The sequence below is a fragment of the Oryzias latipes genome, chromosome 20 (genome assembly GCF_002234675.1).
Source record: "Oryzias latipes chromosome 20, ASM223467v1".
Lineage (NCBI taxonomy): Eukaryota > Metazoa > Chordata > Actinopteri > Beloniformes > Adrianichthyidae > Oryzias > Oryzias latipes.
The window spans coordinates 24477024-24496333 of record NC_019878.2 but is presented as its reverse complement, the minus strand read 5'-3'; the positions used below and the strand labels follow the sequence as shown (position 1 = coordinate 24496333).

General features: G+C 41.8%; 1 protein-coding gene across 1 annotated transcript in view; it reads right to left on the bottom strand.

Moving 5' to 3' along the window:
* Positions 1 to 17184, bottom strand: part of LOC101175517 (cadherin-10) — a 32170-nt gene extending 14986 nt beyond the window's left edge. The window contains exons 1-4 of the mRNA XM_023950286.1: positions 16903 to 17184; positions 12248 to 12561; positions 2781 to 3075; positions 217 to 336 (exon numbers count right to left, since the gene is read on the bottom strand). Coding sequence (XP_023806054.1) covers positions 217 to 336; positions 2781 to 3075; positions 12248 to 12457 — 625 coding nt within the window. The 5' untranslated portion in view covers positions 12458 to 12561; positions 16903 to 17184. The remainder of the gene's footprint in view (positions 1 to 216; positions 337 to 2780; positions 3076 to 12247; positions 12562 to 16902) is intronic.
* Between the last annotated feature and the right edge of the window lie 2126 nt (positions 17185 to 19310).

Sequence of the window (19310 nt, the reverse complement as noted above, 5' to 3'; positions counted from 1 at the left end):
GTTCATTAGTGAGTGCCTTCTTTCAAGATGAGTACAAAAAAAAAAATTGATAAAATTTACAGTAACGAGCCTCAACCAAACTTGTTCTAGTTTAACTGTTTGTTTTTTTTTTCTCCAAATGGAAACAACAGAATTTTGATTTGGGAACAAAAACTATTGATTTTTTTCCTTTAACTGACCCAGAATGTTGTAATTGTCTCTCTGAGACCGTCTCACCGTTTTCTGAATCCACCGAGAAGTAGGGCTGTCCCTCCAAAATGCTGTACACAAGCTTGGCGCTGTTCCCGTAGGTTTGATCATCAGCATCACTTGCAGTTATGGTGACAACCGACGTACCTATCAAACAAAAACATGGAATCTAATTTAATTGACTGAGATATGAAGTCCCAGTTCCAATCCAGAAAACGAAGGCAACAGATTTTCATTCACTTTCAATTTTCCACGGTTTGCCTGCAGGCCTGAGAGGTTTTCATCCATGCAGCAGCTCAAACGGGCAGCTTTTCAAACCAGCAGTGCCTAACATTAGTCATGTTTTCAACCGGTAGCCAGTGACTAATCTCTAACTTTCAAAGCAAACCTGAGGCATCTGAAAGAAATGTGATTAGTTGGCCTGGAAAAAAAGCCAGTGATGTCAGTGAAAAGCTGCTTGAGATAGAAAAAATAAATAAATAAAAAAGAACAACAGAAGGAGCGTGCCTCTTAAAAGAAATCCATTTTTGGCACCTCTTCGGTTAAAGCCTTTGATTTTGCCCTTTGGTAAAATTAATGTCGGTAAATAAAATAAGTCTAGCATTTACAATTTTAATTTGAAAAAGAGTTTGTTGGATTTATGAAGCCTTTGAAAAAGACAGCTTTAATCAGACTGCTAATTTTGTAATCTGTTGCATGCAAAGAAATGGCTTTTGTTGTTATAAAGAAAGTCCCAAATGAAATGTCTTATTTTGAAATCCCTGCTTTATCCACCGAAGCGTTTTAGTGACTCCACTTTGTAAATACTGTCCTTGGCATTCAGGAGACCTCTGTTGTGTCCTGCTTGGGTCTGATTGTCTCTGTGAATACTAATGAACCTTTGAACATCTGTCCCACTTAGTCCCAGCACTGATAGTGTAAAGAGGAGCTGCTGATTTTTCATGGCTGACTGGCTTGATAAAGCAGCGCTCTCAGCCTGAACATGTGAGGCCGTTTATTAGTCCAGAGATGAGAAGTGGTGACCGTGACCCACCTCCTTCCTGAGTCCATGCAGCGCGGGAAGCTGAGGACGCCGTATTATGAATTCCAAATTGAGCATTGTTATCTGTCATATAGGCAATTGGGTTTTGATTTACCCTTGATTGCTAGCGTGTATTAATTTGCAGCTCTATAATTGAGGATTGATTTCAGCCTGCATGCATTATTTTCATAAGCTTTGTTTGTATATTTACGCCAAATGATTTATTTATATTACTTGAATGGGATGGAGTGCAATGAAGCAAGCACTTAATTGGCAAGACTGTGACAATTTAAACTTTCAATATTTGTGCTGCCTATTAAAATGGCAAATGGCATTACTTGTTAAGAATGCCTAATGAGGCTGACCACGCAAACAACAAAAACAAAACGGGGAACAACAACAGGAGAGCTCTGTAAACACACACTGGATGGTCTGTTCTGTATTTACCTGGATCAGGGTTAAAGTCAAAGCAGGACATTAAAATGCTTTAGTCTTAACCTCACTGACATATCCGTGTAAACGGTTGGAATGAAATAGTCACGATATCATAGATACATGATAACATGGTAGATTACTGCATAAAAAATAGGAGTATAAAAGTTTCTGCCACTAATAATAATTTTTGCTTTAGCCGTTTGACCACAATGACTCCGAACACATCAGAGCGCCTGAAACGCCTCGGCTTTCGAATCCCAGAGACGGACGGGAAAGCTGCAGGTTTTTTTCTAAAGCAGCAGCAGTGCAGAAGCTCGTCTGTGCTTGGCTGTGGATCCCCCCACCTCTGGCTCGTCTGGCGCCCCCAGCCGTCCCCCAACTGGATGAAGCCCGTCTGCTGGACTATTTAAGCATTGTAGTTGTAGAGTCAGATAAGCTAATTCTTCTCTATGAGTTCTGGTAAATCGCCTGTCCGTCCTGGGGGAGGATCCCTCCTTCATGTGGGCCCCCCTGAGGTTTCTTCTCTTTTTCCGAAATCTGTTTTTTTAGGGGTTTTACTAAAAAAGAGGGTCTAAGGGCAGGGATGTCCAGTTGAGTTTAGTCTGTTACGTTAGTTCAGTTTAGTATTTACTATTGAAGTCTATGCATTCATGATCCTTTATATGTTTACTTCACAATTACCGGTACGAAGCCCATTGAGACGACTTGTGAATTTGGGCAAAACAAATAAAATTGAATTGAATTAAATGGTGTGTGTGTGTGTGTGTGTGTGTGTGTGTGTGTGTGTGTGTGTGTGTGTGTGTGTGTGTGTGTGTGTGTGTGTGTGTGTGTGTGTGTGTGTTAACTTGACAATAATAGGTGTTAAGTTTATGTTGTCTGTCAGCCATCTTTTAAATGTTGGACTATTCAACAAAAATAGTATCCTGCAACATGACAATAAAATGAATTGGTTTAGGAAACACAATTAAAATGAAAAAAGAAACAAATAAATACATTTAATAGCAGAATTAAATATATTTAAGACCAATTTCAATTGTCTTTTTTTTCCTTTGCCGTTAGACTCGTCACATCACTTTTAACCTTTTGATGATTGATGAAATTGATGAATTTCCATGTAAGATAAAACAAAACTTACCAACTTCGGACATTTCGGGAACGCTGGCAAAGTAAATTTCCTTTGCAAACTTTGGAGCATTATCATTTATGTCATGAATTTTTATGTTGAACTCTGTGTCTGGCTCCAGTTCTGCGTTTGTGTTTCTGTCCAGGACTTTGGCGTGCAGCGTGTACATGGCCTTTTCCTCTCGGTCCAGCCTCTTGGTGGCGTGGATGTCCCCGGACTTCTCGTCGATCAGGAACAGTGTTCCTGCCCCGTCTCCGGTCAGGACGTACTTCACGGTGCCGTCACCTTTGTCCATGTTGGAGTGCAGCTGAAAATTCCAGAGAGCCATCAGACACAGTGGTACAGTGAGTCTCAGAACTGTGCAAATTCTCTGGCATCGAATGAGGTATTTGTCATGCTGCTGGCTGTCAGGCACTCAGCAGAGCAGCTCCGGCTCTCAGTCACAGGTTCACTCTGAATAACCTTAGCAACAATACACAACCATTCAAATCTAAATTCTATTGGGAATAAATCAATTACCCAAATGAAAATGGCCCTTGAACCCAGAAAAGCCTGCTTTCCAACTGCAGCAGCCATTGTCAGTCCGTCCACTGAAGAATGATTGAATTTGCAATTATACTTCTTTTCTTTTTTTTTCTTCCTTTGTAGGTAATTTAAAACTAAAGTAATGCAGTTCCTGGTGTCTTTCTTTTTCCCTAATTTACACTGAAGCTAATCTTCCCATCCAGAATCACTAATGTCTGATGGAAACTGACGTAAACACTGAACTAACCACACTATGGAAGCATTTCTGTAGCATAACTAAAAGTCACTATCAGAAATGCTTTGTCATTTTTAAAATGAAGCTGCATTCGTTGACTCAAAATTAAAATGAAAAAGCATCTCTGGTATAGATTTTTAGTTTTAGTTATGCGACAGAAACGCTTCCCTACCGTACGAGTCAGGCCTTCATCAGATTAACGCCTCAGACACTCAGAGTGTCAGGTCAGACAAAGCCCGTTACTACCAGCTAATTTAGCCAGAGATTTTCTTCCAGATAGCGTCTTTGAAAAATGACCAAAACCTGACCCACAGCAACAATTGCTAAAATTAGTCACCTCTGACCCATCCGTCACACCGAGCAGTCGGCAGCAGTGGCAGCTCTCTGCAACAGACACCTGACTCAAGCTCATTACTGCACCTGATCTGTCAGCTGATATATCTGGAGCACTACCTCATTGGGTCACATTAGCAGTGACAGGAAGTTAGGGGTGCAGAATGTGCCTCAACAAATTCTTCTTCTTGGTGCCTGTGTGCTGTCAGGGAAGTAATTATTACTCACACAGTTTGTGGAGTGATGTCAACGCTACAACTTTGGATGAAGAGCTGAAATGTATTGTCAGCTTTGCAGAAGAAGCATTTAAAAAGGAGGGGCTAAAAACCAGATGCCGTCAAGTTCAAATGAGTGATGCTTGCCCGTTCTGGCACTGCATTGGAAAGTCTTTTCATGCAGATCAACTCCATTATCCGAGTCGATTAAAGAAGAATGTCAGTCTGCCGGGATTTCCACCGTTCAGTGTTTGCGGATTTGAATTCTGTCCTGAGCTTAGGGCCAGTAAAGCGAGGATTTAGGACGCGTTATGGGCGTGACGGCTCCTACTGATGTCGGCTCCCAGGCCCTTGACAGAACAGCTGCACACAACTTCATTCTGAGTTTGAGGAAGTGGAAAGTGCCATGCAGTAGTCAAGCAGACAACAAATGTGCCGTTAGCTGTGATGGCTGAATATACGTCTTTCTGGCTTGTTTGTTGCATTAAAACCAGGATGTCAGCGAAAGCAAAAACAGATATGAGGGGTTTGTAGCCGCCATGATCATGTTTATTTATAATTCTCCTTTGTCACGTGATAAGTTGAGACGTCATTAGGCGCACCAGTCACCTGTTGTAGTTTGGGTTTTTTAGTTTGGCACAGAGAGGGGGCACATAAATCACGACACAGCCCGTGGATTTTTCATCATATTTTTTGGAGAGCGTTAAAAGCAAGGACCTGGATTTTTTTCATCTGATCCGGATTCACAGTGATTTATATAAAAAAATACCTTGATATGCAATTTCAGGCTTAATTTTCTTATTATATATCCTCCATCATCATTAAAATACCACAGAAACATGTTTAAAACACCAAAAATGCATTTTTCATTGGAGCAGTGTAGGGTGTCCTACATGTTTTCTAACCACTTGCCATTGCAGCTTCTTATTGGCTGAACACACCTGATCCAGGTTGTCAACAGCAGGGTTTCTGGAAAACTAGCAGGAGGCCGGCGGCCCTCTAGGCCTGGAGTCGGGCACCCCTCTTTTAAATTATTTATTGGCCTGGATCAGAGTGCTGCTGAAACAGAAAATTGTGTGTAGAAAATATATTTTTGTGAGATAAATTTCAATTGACTGGTGAGTTAACACACACAAATGCAAGTGTTTCTTATTGTTTTATGTGAACTAATTTGACTGATATCCTCAAGAATGTTTGCTGCTCCTATAATATTTTCAGCATTTTTTCAATACATTTTCACAGCTGGTGTTTTTTTTTTCTTGACACTTAATTAAGAAACACACTTTGATGAAATAAACTAGATCTTTTTCATGGAATTGGCCTTCAGGCTAAGTTGAAAGAAAGGGTTCTTAAGTGAGATATGCTGTGGTTATTGCCCCAGCAGGTTGAAATGACTCTTCCTCGCCAATCTCGCAACTTCACGGTCACCTTTTCTCCACTTTGGAACTCATTGTTCATGTCGTTTGTGTTGTCTGTAGGAGGTCAGCTCATTATGCGCGACTAAACTCCTCAGCCACATGAGAAAAACATATTTCATCATTGCTATTCAACTGTGACTGTTCAAACAGAGTTCTGGGCCAACGCTATGATAATTAGACCAGTGCAATTTCAAACCACAGCAACTGCATTTTTTGTAAAGCTTTTTGATTATACTTTTCAGCAGTTTTTTTTATCTGATCATTACCATATTTCCCAGGCTCGGTCGTTAATCCTTTATAAAGAAAATCCTACAAGCAAAAACAACAAACACAGATCCATCAAAGGAATGTATACCTACGTATTCACAATGCCTGTAGCATAAATGGAGTTTTACAATCGGTGTTTGTTTGTTTTTTCCCTCTGTCAGTCCAAACGGTTGCCTGCAAGACCTTATTCTTTGTACCAGCTATTTGATGTCCTCATATTGTGATTTCTTAATCATATGGGTAAAACTTTTCTACCCGCGGCCATATCTGTTTTTAGAGTGCTGCTGCAGCAAAGACAGAACAACCACGCAAAAGAAGCTAGAAATGCAGCCTAAACGTAATAATGCTGCTGCTCGCCATCATTTAGGTGCTGCGACAGCGTAAGAGAGCCACGCAGGAACCATTCCCTCAAGTTCCTTAAAACATAGGACCAAACACAGAAATAACCGACAAGTGTCAGCAATCATTTTTCCCATGTCCACATGTGTGCATGATTTCAGAAAAATCTGCTCTTACAGTTTGAAATGAAAAATCCTTTTATACTTCCAGGAACTGTGGCACGAAGTGGTTTTTTTTTCTAGCCCTATCAAAGTCAAATGTTTGCACTACTACGGCATATTTGCAGAGATTTAGTGATTCTCCTTTCAAGGCCTTGCAGCACAAACACAGCCTTTTCAAGGCCTCACAACACAAGCAGCACAGAAGAGAGCCTTGATGAGTTAAAGCGCCTTGCACAAACACTGAGGAATTGTCAGTAAAGCAGCAAAATCATTGGCAATTCTTGTCAGGTCTCTGGTAAGCATTGCTTGCTGCTGCGAAGAGGAGATAGCAAAATAGGCTGCAGAACGGTAGAGAACAATCATTCTTTCTCCTCCCTGCCTGCATCTTTTAAGTCCTAACCTGGGTTTCTCCACCACAAGAGCACAGTAACATATTTGTGAGATAGGCAAGTTACAGTAATAGATTACTGTTTTGCTGCCACGGTTAATATTTACCTTTACTGACACCAAATTTATGCAGAGACGTATCAAACAAGACCTTGCCTATTCCCAAGGCTTTACCCATTGCCCAAATATTAACACAACAAAGACGCTACCTTGAATATTTTAATTTAGGGCAGCACATTTTGTTTACAAAGCACGACACAATGCAGGGAGGCAAGAATTTAATAGGATTTAGTGTACTTCAAACACAACACTCGAATGCTCCCGAATCCAAAGTTTGCAGTTGCATTGCCCAACGTTGCAAGTGTTCACACTTCACAGCTCTGCCTAATAAGTAGGGCACAACAGCTGCAGACAGCTAGGGCTCACACTCACTAATGGCCCCGTGAAAGCCAGTTAAAATGAGATTTTTTAGGGGGGGGTTCACTTTGTGGGTACCTGCAAATAACCTGTGTGATGTAATTCTTTTTTTTCTGATGTGTAAGAAATGCTGTGCTCAAAGTCTCAGTCAGTTAATTACTAATTATTTTTCTTCAGTCATTCTGTGAGGTGTCAGTCAACGGTTTTCGGCGCGCTAAGCCTCGGAGCCCGCCGTCTTTTGAACGCTGCGATAAGCAGCATGAACTACAGTTATTATTGAGCATTGCTTTCCCTTCCAGTAAAGCAAAATGTCTGGTTGTGAGGAAATGTTCTTTACATCCAAATTCATTGTCATAATCAGGAAATCAACCTGAAGTGGGGGTTAGTGAGTGTGTGCGGGGTGATTGGAGAGGCTTGATTGGATGTGAAACATACATTGTTTCCCAAAGGGCATTTCAAAACACCATGGAGTGATTTTATTTAGGAGACCGTTGAGAAATAGATGGCTTTGTTTTGGGCATAGAAGTCTGTTTTTAGTTATTTTTTCCTCCTTTTTTGCTATCTTCTACTATCTTTTACTATCTTCTTTCTTCCATCCTTCTTTTGTTATGATTGAATTAAAATAAATGTCATTTATGGTTTAGATTTAGGTTGCATATTAGGCGCATAATTTACTCCCCAGGGAACCCAAATCAGAATAATTTTGAATGTTGTTTCTGTGAAAACTCCACAATGAACTCCTTTTGTGTTGAAGGAATTTTCCATTGGAGTTCTGAGAGTTTTATCAAACCTTTTTGAAACGAAACTCTTTAAAGGCCATCCAAAGTATCAATATGGAACGACCAGACTGTTCTGGTTGGAGAACAGGTCTGACCCGGATGTGTGTTCCAAATCCCACTAACCCAGCTGCTGGAAAGGTGACTCTGGGCAGTCCATTGTTTAAGGCCGTGTTAAATCTGTATAGTACCCAGTACAAAAGGGTTTCAAGGTTTGTCTCCTTTGGTAAGTGAGATCGGTCCGGTCCAACTCTGCATCTATAGCCTCTCACACCACAGGTGGCTTAACCAGCCTGCCAGCAGAAATAAAAGGGCTGAGGTGTGGTATGACCGTTAACGCACTAGAGCACTATACTCCATAGATATGACGTCAAGAACTCTGGCTCTACATGACAAAAAGCTAGACATTACATTTTTATTTGACTCTTGGTCCAGTTGTTCTTTTGTCTATTAGACACTCAAAAAATAATGATTTTAGTTTTAGTTTAATTGCTACAATTTCCTTTCTTTGGATTTTACTTTTCAGAAGGAATTACTCAAAAGAGAGTTTGTCTTCTCTCATTCATGAATTTTATCAAACATTTTGAAAAATGTCAATCCCAGTCCTAGTCCTTTTTTTCTTTTTCTTTAACTGCTTCTGTATTCAGCAACCGAGCAAACATGAAAGCTGAAAGTCTCTAGTGTTGGACAGAGGCGGCTCTAAAACGTTGGACAAATGGGGTGTATATTTGTATAAACCCCTGGCACTGACAGTCACTCCTGAAGATTGAACTTTAGGGTAAAAACAAAATCTAAAAGGCCAATGAGATCTATTGAGTAACACTCAACTTCTATGAGTTAATTTCTTCTTCTTCTTTTAATTTTTTGTTACCAAGCAAGAAACCATAGTGTCACTTTTACACTATCCAAGACCCTCACTCAACAATTTTTTGTCCAAACAATAAATATGGTGTCAGAGGGAAAGTTCTTCAATGGTTAACAAGTTATTTAAAACAAATGAACAGCACTAAACCAAATATTGGAGTACCTCAAGGGTCTTTCCTAGGACCCAAAGTATTCAGTCTGTATATAAATGACAATGTTAGTGCATCCAAAAGGTTAAAATCTATCTCATTTGCTGACCCAACACTTTATCAGAGGTCCAAGCAGAACTGAAAATGATGAAACCTTGGTTTGATTTAATGAAAATCTCACTAAACTGAAAAAAATAAATAAATAAAAACATTCTTCATCAACACGTTACACCCGGTCCTTTGTTACCTCTGGAGGCAGCTTTGGGTGTTAAACCTCCAAAACTAAACTGAGGGAATTAGGAACGTACATCACCCCACATTCTTCTGCAAAGCATAAATACCAGCATGTCCCCCATTTCCCCAACCCCACCACTATTAATCTGCAGCCTGTGTTTTCCTGACAGTTTAATGGTGAGATATTGGAAACCAGATGAGTGTGGAGCCGGTAAATGTGATTGCTGTCACGCCCCAGAAGTCGGGCGGCGAAAAGCCTCAAAGAGCGGAGAAAAGAGCAACATCTCACCCATTATTGACATGTCATGGGACAGCCTCTTTTAGACTCAGAATTTGCTTTGCTGCATCATCACTTATCAGAAGAAGGTGAATTCATTGGCTTTTTTTTGATTGATCTGTTCCTCCCTGCGTTTTTTTTCTCCATTTATTATTTGCTGGATTTTTTTTCTTCTTTTCATCCACATCAGGATGACGGTTTCTGCAAAAGAAGTTGTCATCCTCCGACTCAACCTTTCACGAGACGCTTGTTTACTCCAGAGAATGCGGTGTGTGATGAAAGCGAGCTTCCTCCGAGAAAATTGGCTGTCGACAGTCACCTCATTTCCCTGCGAGTTGATAACTGAAGCGTTCCCATCACACCTGTCTTTATAGTGGCTGCACGAGTGAGCTGACAGGAACCTTTCTGATCTGGGTGAATGGGGATGGAGTAGCACAGTACTCCAGCAGAATTCTGTCTTTCTGGGTGCTTTTATACTTTTATCACATTTGGTTAAAAACATCTACATGTAGTCTAAATAATAAAAAAAATAAAAATAAAATAAGCTGTTTCTAGCTTTGACTTGATTCTGAATAACCAATCAATATATGTTGTTTCTTCAGGCTATGAATACATTAAAATACATGTTTTTCTGCATCTAGTGGCTGTTTTTGAGCAGTCGGGTTTAGACCTCCTGGATGAAAAGGCTCCAACATTCATTTAGTTTCAGCTGGTGACAAGCTGAGTCATCAGGCCAAAGGAAACGACGGCTCGTGATTCAGACAGCATAAAAAGGCTTTTCCCCGTCCAAATATGGTCACCTCAGGGTCCGGATGTACTTCTCTTTGACACATTTACGTAGAATGCATGGGGAAGACTTTCAGCAGCAGTTCTGTTTTGTGAGATTTCACACTCTATTCAGTGGTTTTCACGTGGCTCCTCTGAAGGCAGTTTTTATCCATTCATTGATGTAGGATAAAATAGCTCTCTCTGGCCTGCTTTAAATGGACAAAGAGGTAGAAGAAAAGGAAGAATATTTGACCATTACCTGGCAAAAACAAAGCGCACACCTTTTTGCGGTTAATTTCTATACTAGACTATAAAAACAAAAACGAAAGGATGAATCCTAAAAATCCCCAAAAATCCCATTTTAGCCAAAAAAAAAATCTGTGTCATTTTGTAGGACATAGTTTCTGCAGAGTGGCAAGAGTTCATCAGAAATTCCCCTCTGAGTTGTGGGTGGGACTGTTGATGCAGAGCAACTCCGCCCAGCTTCCCATCACCCTTTACCAAGCTAACTGTTTATACGCTTTCCTAAAGGCTTACAGTCACTTACACTCCAACCTAACGTTACCGCAGCAAGATCAATGGCACAAGCAATATCAGCGAGACAACCAGCCGTGATTGGATCTATTTGTCAGCAAGTGGATGCATCAGAAGGGGGCGGAGCCGGGAGCTTGTGACCCACCCAGCATATTTATTATCCACGTCACAAAGTAGCTCTTTTTCAAACAGCTTTTTTTCTGTCTGCTGCTGATTCACGATTTGAATAAAGAACTACTCAGAAATGCAATTTTGAGCTTAATCTTATCTTTATAAAATGTCTATCATTAGAAAAAAGCCACAGGAACATGTTAAAACCCCCATTTTCATCAGAGTGGGTCTTTAAGATAAATGAATTCATAAGGTGGTTCTGATGGTTCTTAATAATGCAAAGGAATATTTTTAAAACTAGGAAGGGTTTGTTTATTGATTGGGATCTTTTGTTTTTAGACCCTTGGGTAAAGTCGTAGCCCCTAGTGCAGGGGTGTCCAAACTTTTTGCAAAGAGGGCGAGATTTGGTAAAGTTTGAGAGGCCAACCAATCCACCTGCATTCTTTGAACCCTTATAATGACATTAAATGCAAATTAACTGGTTTACTTTTATTTCTAAAACATTGACAACACCAGAATTACTCTAAATTTCATATCTGAGAACCCCAAAATAAGAAAAAAATAATAATAATAAGTCTGTCTGTGGGGGGGCTTTATTCAACATTAAATCTGGGTTCACATGAAATGTTACATATTATTCCCTGTTAAAGGTTGTAAACTTCTAAATGTAAATCATGAGAACAGGAAAATAACCATAATGGTTATTTTATTCAGAAGTGCAAACCACTGTGGTTTTAATCAGAAACAAATCTGTTCATTTCGTTTAAAGTCAGAATTTTAGAAATGGGTTAGAGCGTGTCACAGAAGGATCCAGCTACTTTGATGCAGCAGGCTTATAATAAGAATTAACTATCAAACCAAGAAATCATACGCAAAGCTTCTAGAACGTCAGTGGAAATTTGAATGTGGGCCGCATTTGGCCCATGGGCCAGACTTTGGACATGCCTGCCTCCTTAATAAACTGTGCTTTCCCCGGTTACTTGGTTTAAAAATAAAGTTGTTTACATTTCTGTTTTGCCTATTTTTTTATTTTATTACAACACTGTATTGTCCAGTATTGTTTTAAATTGTGCGGTAAAGTCAAAACACAGACAAAAAAAGAAGGAGTGTAACTTCATGGCGTTTGGCACATGCTTCATTCTGAAGATGACAGTTCTTTTTATCCCTCATTTCATTTTTTTTTTCTCTGCACAAAAAAGCAGACAGAGGCTGATGCGTATGCTGATGCTAACTATCACTAATCAGTACAAGCTCACAGTGTAAGTTGTGCGAGTCTCTTCTTACACTTTCAGTGTGGAACAAGACTCTGGAAAGCCGGCATTAGAGCTGTTGTTTGCACTCGTGTATCTGATATCTGCACCTTTAACAGCAGATTCCTGGCAGAGCATCCATCTCCCCCTAATTTCATCCAGCAGCATCTCTACACAGCTCTGTAATTAGTCTGCAGACAGAGTGGCCGGACTCCTTACCTTTCCAACGTACTGGTGGTCGTTTCCTGTGTATTCTTCCAGCAGAAAGAATTGATTCCACATCCATCCACGTTTGGAGCGCTGGAGAACGCGCCCATCACTCTCTGGCTTCCCAAACAGGTTTTCAATATTCCCAGTAGTGAAAGGGAGGGCAGTGCTGGGCCACAGGACAGAGAGCATCAGGAGAAGCAGAACCTGATTGGTTATCATGGTATCCGAGCTGTGCGACTTCAAATTTAAGGAAAGAAGCTTCTGAGGGGATCAGCACTAGAAGATTGAGGCATTGTATTCCTCTCCTGATGTCCTGTGGAGCTCTGTGAAAAAAAAAAAGAAACTGAATTTAGGAAGACTCATAAAAGATGAATGTATAACTCAATCCACACCGCTGGAAACACTCGTGAAGTCAGAAGCTTGGGGATATTTTACTGTGTCTTCTGTTACTCTTTCAGCTTTTCTCTCTGAGGGTAAATGGGGAGTCACAAAAGCTTTTTTCTGGGGGGACAATCCACTCACAAGTCCTTCATTCGACGGTTGTGTTGGAGCACTAAACTATTGTCAATGCATGACTTGTCACCACGAGGAAGCGATAAGTATTCAAATCATACTTAGGTGCCCACTTCAGTGTCTGTTTTTTAAATAATTACTAAATTATAAGAAATGTTGTGAAGCAAAAACAGCAATACTTATTAGAGAAACTTCAGAGGAAATGGCGTGACTGTAGGAAAAATGGATATAAAGAATTTCAAGCTATTGCAGTATCATCAAATGGCTGCAATATTCTGAGTGTGTTACCGACAAAGTGAATGTCAAATTCCAATTAACTTTAATCACTCACGCTCCTTGTCTTGTATTAAAACAGCATTATGGTTTTGTCTTAATGTTTTATGATGAGATTTTTATTTTCCAGAAGCAATGATTGATCTCCTGCTAATGTATTCTCATTACATTCTTCACGTGACTCTCTTAGCTGCTGCATTGATCCTTTCCAATGTAAACATCGAACAGAAATCCGGTTTCATTTGGCCGTTACGTCTGTGATGGCTTCTTCTGCAACAGTCCACTTTGAGGAGGCGGATGACTTTTAGTTTAGCATGCATGGATAATAGGAGTGAGCAGCATTTCACTAATTATTAGTTGAATTAGGCCAACTGTGTGTTTCAAAGCCAGTGAGCACATTTAAATAGTTCAGCACAAGCGTCTGTGGGAGCAAAGTGCTTCTGACATGAAGAAGAGACTCCACGCTCCATGCAAACACAATTTTTTTTTTTATGTCCTGCTTCATTCAGTCACAGCCGTTACACAAAGCCCCCCTCACCACCACCACCACCACCAGGAAATGGATTGTCATGCTGAAGGGACGTGGCTTTCTCATCTCCTTCATCATCTCCCTTTCCACACCTCCTCACAATTTTTAGCTCCACTTCATTTTTTTTGCATCCATTACTGATGGGTTATTTCATTGATTTTTCTGCCCATAAAATGTTGCAATGTTCTCTAAAAGAAGAAAATCCATTTGAGAATGGAGTGAATTGCCAAAACCACCCCAGGTATCCGTCAAGCCCTGTGCCTGCGATAAGCGGTTTTGTGTTATTGGCAGTCGTCTCTCAATACTTCACTGAGACCGTGTCCCCAGCAGGACTGATCCCGATAGGTAATTTGGGTGTGCATGCATATTTTATGCTCTTTTTGAAAGTTAATCTTAATAAATCTTTTCTTTCTTTGCAAAGGAACTCATTTAGAAGGGCTTCCTGTGCAAAGGCTAGAGTACGCGAATTATCCTGACAAGCACTTGCTGTGTACCTCTGGGAATGCTTCTAGAGACGCACACTTTTGCTTTTGTTCACAGCTTTACAAAGTACTGTTGTGTCAGTAGAGTAAGCCTGCATGAACAAAGGATCTGCTGCTGTCTATGAACAAAATTAGTAATATGGTCCCATTGATGACATAAATGTAGGGCGAAATTCATGAATTCAAATCAGGTCAGTAAAGTAAATTCTGTCATTGCACTGGATTTACTGCTGATGTTCATCATTAGAAGAATATGAGTTTTTAATGTGCAAATAACGGCCCTATGAAGAAGTGCTCAAAGTGAGCTGAAGTCGTGGTGGAAATCCTTTATTTCTGCAACATTTTCTTTCCTTTTTTTTCCCTCCTCTGACACAAATGTGACACACGCGTTGTCAAAAAGCGACGCCTTGCAATTAATCCTGTCTGATGCTTGTGATTGCATTTTCTAATTATCATTCCAGCCTGTCCTTGAGCTTTAATAGCATTCTGGATATTAATCTTTGATGCGGTGCGCCTATTAAGCATCAGGCCAGGGTTTCTTTTCAGATTCCGTCCAAACACCCCATTAAAGGATAAATGAGCACCCGGAATCTGCACCAGATTCTATAGACCCCAGATGAATTATTTCAACTTGCTTTAACCTTTTAAATACTGAGGTGTAATTTGGGAAGAAAAATTAAAAGTTGTTTATGACTAGAAGAACTAGCAAGTTTATGCGGCTTGGCATGAAAACACATGAACTAGAAGGGAGCGGATAGTTAAATATGCTTTAAAGGGCCGTCTAGGGGTGTTATTCTTAATCTTGGCAAAGACAAATTCTGGCTGGCAACAACTCTGCTGTGCTCTAGTTTTCTAATCTGCAAATTATACATTCTTGTTTTGCTGAATAAGAATATCTTTGATCAGATATGAACGAGCTGTTCATCAGGATATGCTTCCTCGAAAAACGCAGCCTTGCACATCGGTCTGCATGAATTTTCATGCATATGCATCTAAAAATTGTACATTCAAGCTTCCAACCCAAAATATTTTTCCTCAGCTCTGCAACTAAGCAGTTTTGTGGATTCTGTGGCTTCAGGAGGACAATGATTGTAAGTGCAACATGCAGCAGAAATTCAGCCTGTAAACCCCTTTTCGGAGGTCTTGCATACAGAATAATCCTGTAAATATGGGAGCCTAAAAACTGACATTTGATTCCAGAATGTAGTTGAAAATTGTAGTTGTGGATTCTGTCTCCACGCCTTTAGCATCAGGTGTCAGGTTTTTATAAATGTAATAAAATACAGCGGGAAAAGCTGGTAACGAATGTGGTTAAAAAAAAAAAAGGATCCAAGCAAATGATGTACCACCCCCCCCCCCCCCCCCCCAAACAAACATCTAAATTCTGCTTTTTTAGTTGTGGGATGGAAGGATTCAACAAGTGAATATGGGTTTGACTTGTGCAGATGCAGAGGTTGACTAATGATGAAGTCGACAAGGTCACGTAGCTCCTGATTATTCCCAATGATGTTTCTGCAGAGTCCCCACCACATTAAAGCCCGTGGATGCATCATTTATGTGGGGGAGAAACAAAACCAAAGTGCCCGGTGAGTTTTAGAGAGCAGTGTTATTTGACTGGCACTTTGAGCGGCTCCAGTGATTGCTTGACGCTATTGACAGCCCTGACAGAATATAAATCTAGCATGAGGGGCGTTGATGCACCAGCATGCAGCACCTGAGCAAACCTCCACTTGGTGGAGCCCAAGACCTTTCCAAGTCGGCCTTCAGCAGACGAGGTCTTTGGCAAACCTCAGCAAGCTTTGCTCATATTTGAAATCCTCAAAGCAATTTGGTGATACAGTGCACACTTTCTTTTTGAACAGCTACAGTGCTGGGGGGTGGGGGTGCTTTCTTGAAAAGGGCATGTTGACAATGAAAGGAGAACATACAATCCAGTTTATGTATTATTTAGAAAAAAAAGCTCTCACAGTTTGTGTTTGGCTGCTTTTTGAAGGGAGGGTGCATTTTAACAGGGCCTTAATACAGTCTGCCCAACTACTGCAGCCCCTATAGATGGACCCCCCACCCACAAAAATGCAGGAAAATAACAGCAATGAGCTGTTTTTATCCAGTTTTCTACGAATCTTCCTGTCTGAGCCTGTAAACCTGCTGTGCGGACGATCAGGACCGTCTCTTTAGCTGCGTGGGAGACTGGATCCCCACCTCTCTTTATTTTAGTGCTGAAAGGTCACTTCACAGATGACAATAATTCAAGCTGCATGTAAATGGCTAATTTGCACTAAACAATGATGGCGTTGCATGGGCGGCCCTCAGCGTGCCACTGAACCCCAATAAATCAGTGAGTGAGGCTGCGGGAAACGGGCTGTGGATCAAGTTGAGGAGCACGTGCACTGTGAGCACCGCCGGCCCCCGCGCCAGCAGCACCAGAACCACCTTCCAGCATTTTTACAGACATGAATGGAACGGCGCCTGTCCAACAAACGTGCCCCGAGCAAATCACGAGTACGATCCACCCCGGCTGGAGAGGCAGTCACTCATCTTGCATGTGTGCACGTAAACAGGTGCATGTGCACACAAAAAGCTGATGCACTGATGACGCAAACCCTCAAGTTCTTCTGTCACAGGGAGGAATTCTGACCATCCTGACAACTGCACAAGTTCAACTTGAGAAGCATTTTATTTGAATACCTCTCTCATTATCCAGCTTCAGAGCTGACTGCTGAAGACCAAACCAAATGGCTTTCTAGCCGAGTCAATGTTTTCTTTGAAGTTGCAGCACTTCTTTTCATCCCTTTGTCACAGAACAGCCCAGAGTCAAATCTGAATTCAGCATCAAGCCTTAATCTGAGGGCAGAGAAAGGACTTACCTTTGGTTCTCACAGCTTAGCATCCATCTGTGTCACTGAGTGCTGCTCCTCAGCCGTGCTTGGCGGCGGCAGCGGCGGCGGAGAATCTGCCTCCTCACGGCAGAGCTTACATTCCAGGACTGACAACAGCACAGCTGGTGCGAATGCGAGCGCTCGTGTGTGTCTGTGTGTGTGTTGAAGACAGAGAGACTCCTGCCGGCTCCACTCCCTCACTCTTTGCTTCTCTTTTCCCTCCCTGGCTCCATTTCTCCTCCCCGTTCTCTGGTTCCTCTCCCCCTTTCCTCCTCTACACTTTCTTTTCTCTCATCTGCTCTGCTCTCCCTGGGTCTCTCGTTCTGTGTCTCCTCCTCCCGCGCTGTCCCCTCCCTCCCTCTCTGCTTTTTCTTCTTTTCCTAGCAGAGCATCACTTGTGGCGGTGGATGTCACCGAGGCTGAAGCTGAGGCGACTCTGCCCCTGATTGGCTGCCATTCACAAGTTACCGATAAAGAAAAAAAAGAGGGTGGGGGAGGGGAACCGTGCCCTTGCATCCCAGTGAGCATCAGTTGAGACAGGAATAGAGAAACAGGGGGGCTTAGAGGCTGAAGAAGAGGGTGAACTGTGTGACTGCACGAAAGCTCCTCTCTGACTCATCCAGCGTGAGATGTTTGATGTCCAAAACCCGTCAGCTATCTGTTCTTCTCCCAAACCAGCAGAATAAAGGAGATGAAGGCCTAAACTTGTAAACAAGCCCCTCATCATGGAGTTGGGGCGGGTTACCACGTACATCTTCATCCTCCGGCCGGTCCAGGCGTTCTGTCCTGTCTTCTCATGACGTGTTGGATGCAGTTAGTCTCCCTGCGGCGTGCGAGAGCGAGACAACATTTCACTTCAGCCGAGGAGAACAGAGGGAGAACAATTCATCACGGGGGGATCCGGTTATCCATCCTCAGCTCAGCTTAACCAGACAAACGCTCGATTGACTCAAACACACTCGTAGCGGATGAATAATTTAGAAAACGCTGTAGTTGTACTTCCCAGCCTTGTCTGAGCTCAGGTTTTACCTGCTGGTATCGGCCTGAATAGATTATCACCCCAAACTCCCTGTAACACAGACATTCAAATGCATTTGGGGCAACATTAACATCCAAACAAGCGGGGAAGTGTCCTCCCTCCCAGAGCACAGGCCAAGTCTTCATATTTCACCCCCCCTGTTGGGCTCATGGCACTGAGAGAGGAAGGATTGACTGTATGCTGGTTTGTGCTTTGGTTCTGCACGTGCACATGGGGGTGGTGGGGGGATTCAGTGTGTTTACTTACATGGGAGCTCAGGGTGGATGTGCACCACTAAAGGTCTGCGTGATCCTCACTAACAAGGAAGAAAGGAGGCAATTTTGTACATCTCTGCATAGAATTAGTATTTATTTATTTGCCGTTCACTCCCCCGGGAGGGTAATCACGTTGTCGTTACGCAGTCCAAACAGCTCTGCAGACACAACAGCAATCATTTTAGCCAACTGCTTCGGGAACTACGGAATTTTTCCAGTTCACACTATCTTTATTTTTGTGATGAAGACTCCATTACGTCAAATCAAATGTTTCCAGGGTGAAGATGCAGCTTCCTTGAGTAAGAAGACTCTCCTGGTCCTTTCCCAATTCTCTGTGCCAGCTCCCATCAGCGTCACCTCACGCTGCACTAGCCTTCACCTCCACAGTCCTTGCTGCCGCTTATTAGCTCTGATTTCCATCACCTTCCCAGGGGAATGCTGGAGTCTGCCCACTGTTTGCTGCGGAGCATCTGATAGGCTCTTGATACAGTTCTCGCCACGGCTAGGACATCAGATCAGTTCTTCCTCCGCTTGTTAGAGAGATCATATGAAAACATCTCTTACCATCTGGAAACCAAGGATACACTTTTTTGCTACATTTTTTTAAACATTGCAGCTATTTTCCTGCTGGAGTGGAACAGATAGTTAAACACTAATATTGGTTGGATTTTATCTGATTTGATTTGAGAGTTTTGTTTACTTGAAGACGGCGAGGCTGCTTGTTTTCAGCTCATCATTGTTTCAGCAGAAGCATCAACACATCTTTCCATTTCTCTGACTGCACATTGATTCACTGTTTCAGTTCATGATGAACAGAAATGTCACAATCAAGAATGGGAGATTTAGTAAATGAATCCAGAATTCAACACACAGAGCTGAAGCCCGTTTGTGCACCTGATGATAGCTGTTTCTGAGCTGAAGAAAAGACATTTTTCAACATTTTTCCACCACATTACACTGAGACATTTTGGGTTTCAGTCACCGTCATGCCGCCAAGACACACGTTTACTCATTTGGCTTTATTTGGCCCAAATTTGAAACCAAATCATCCCAAACAGCAACAGAAGGATTTGAAACACGGCTTTGACTTTAATTTTTCAGTG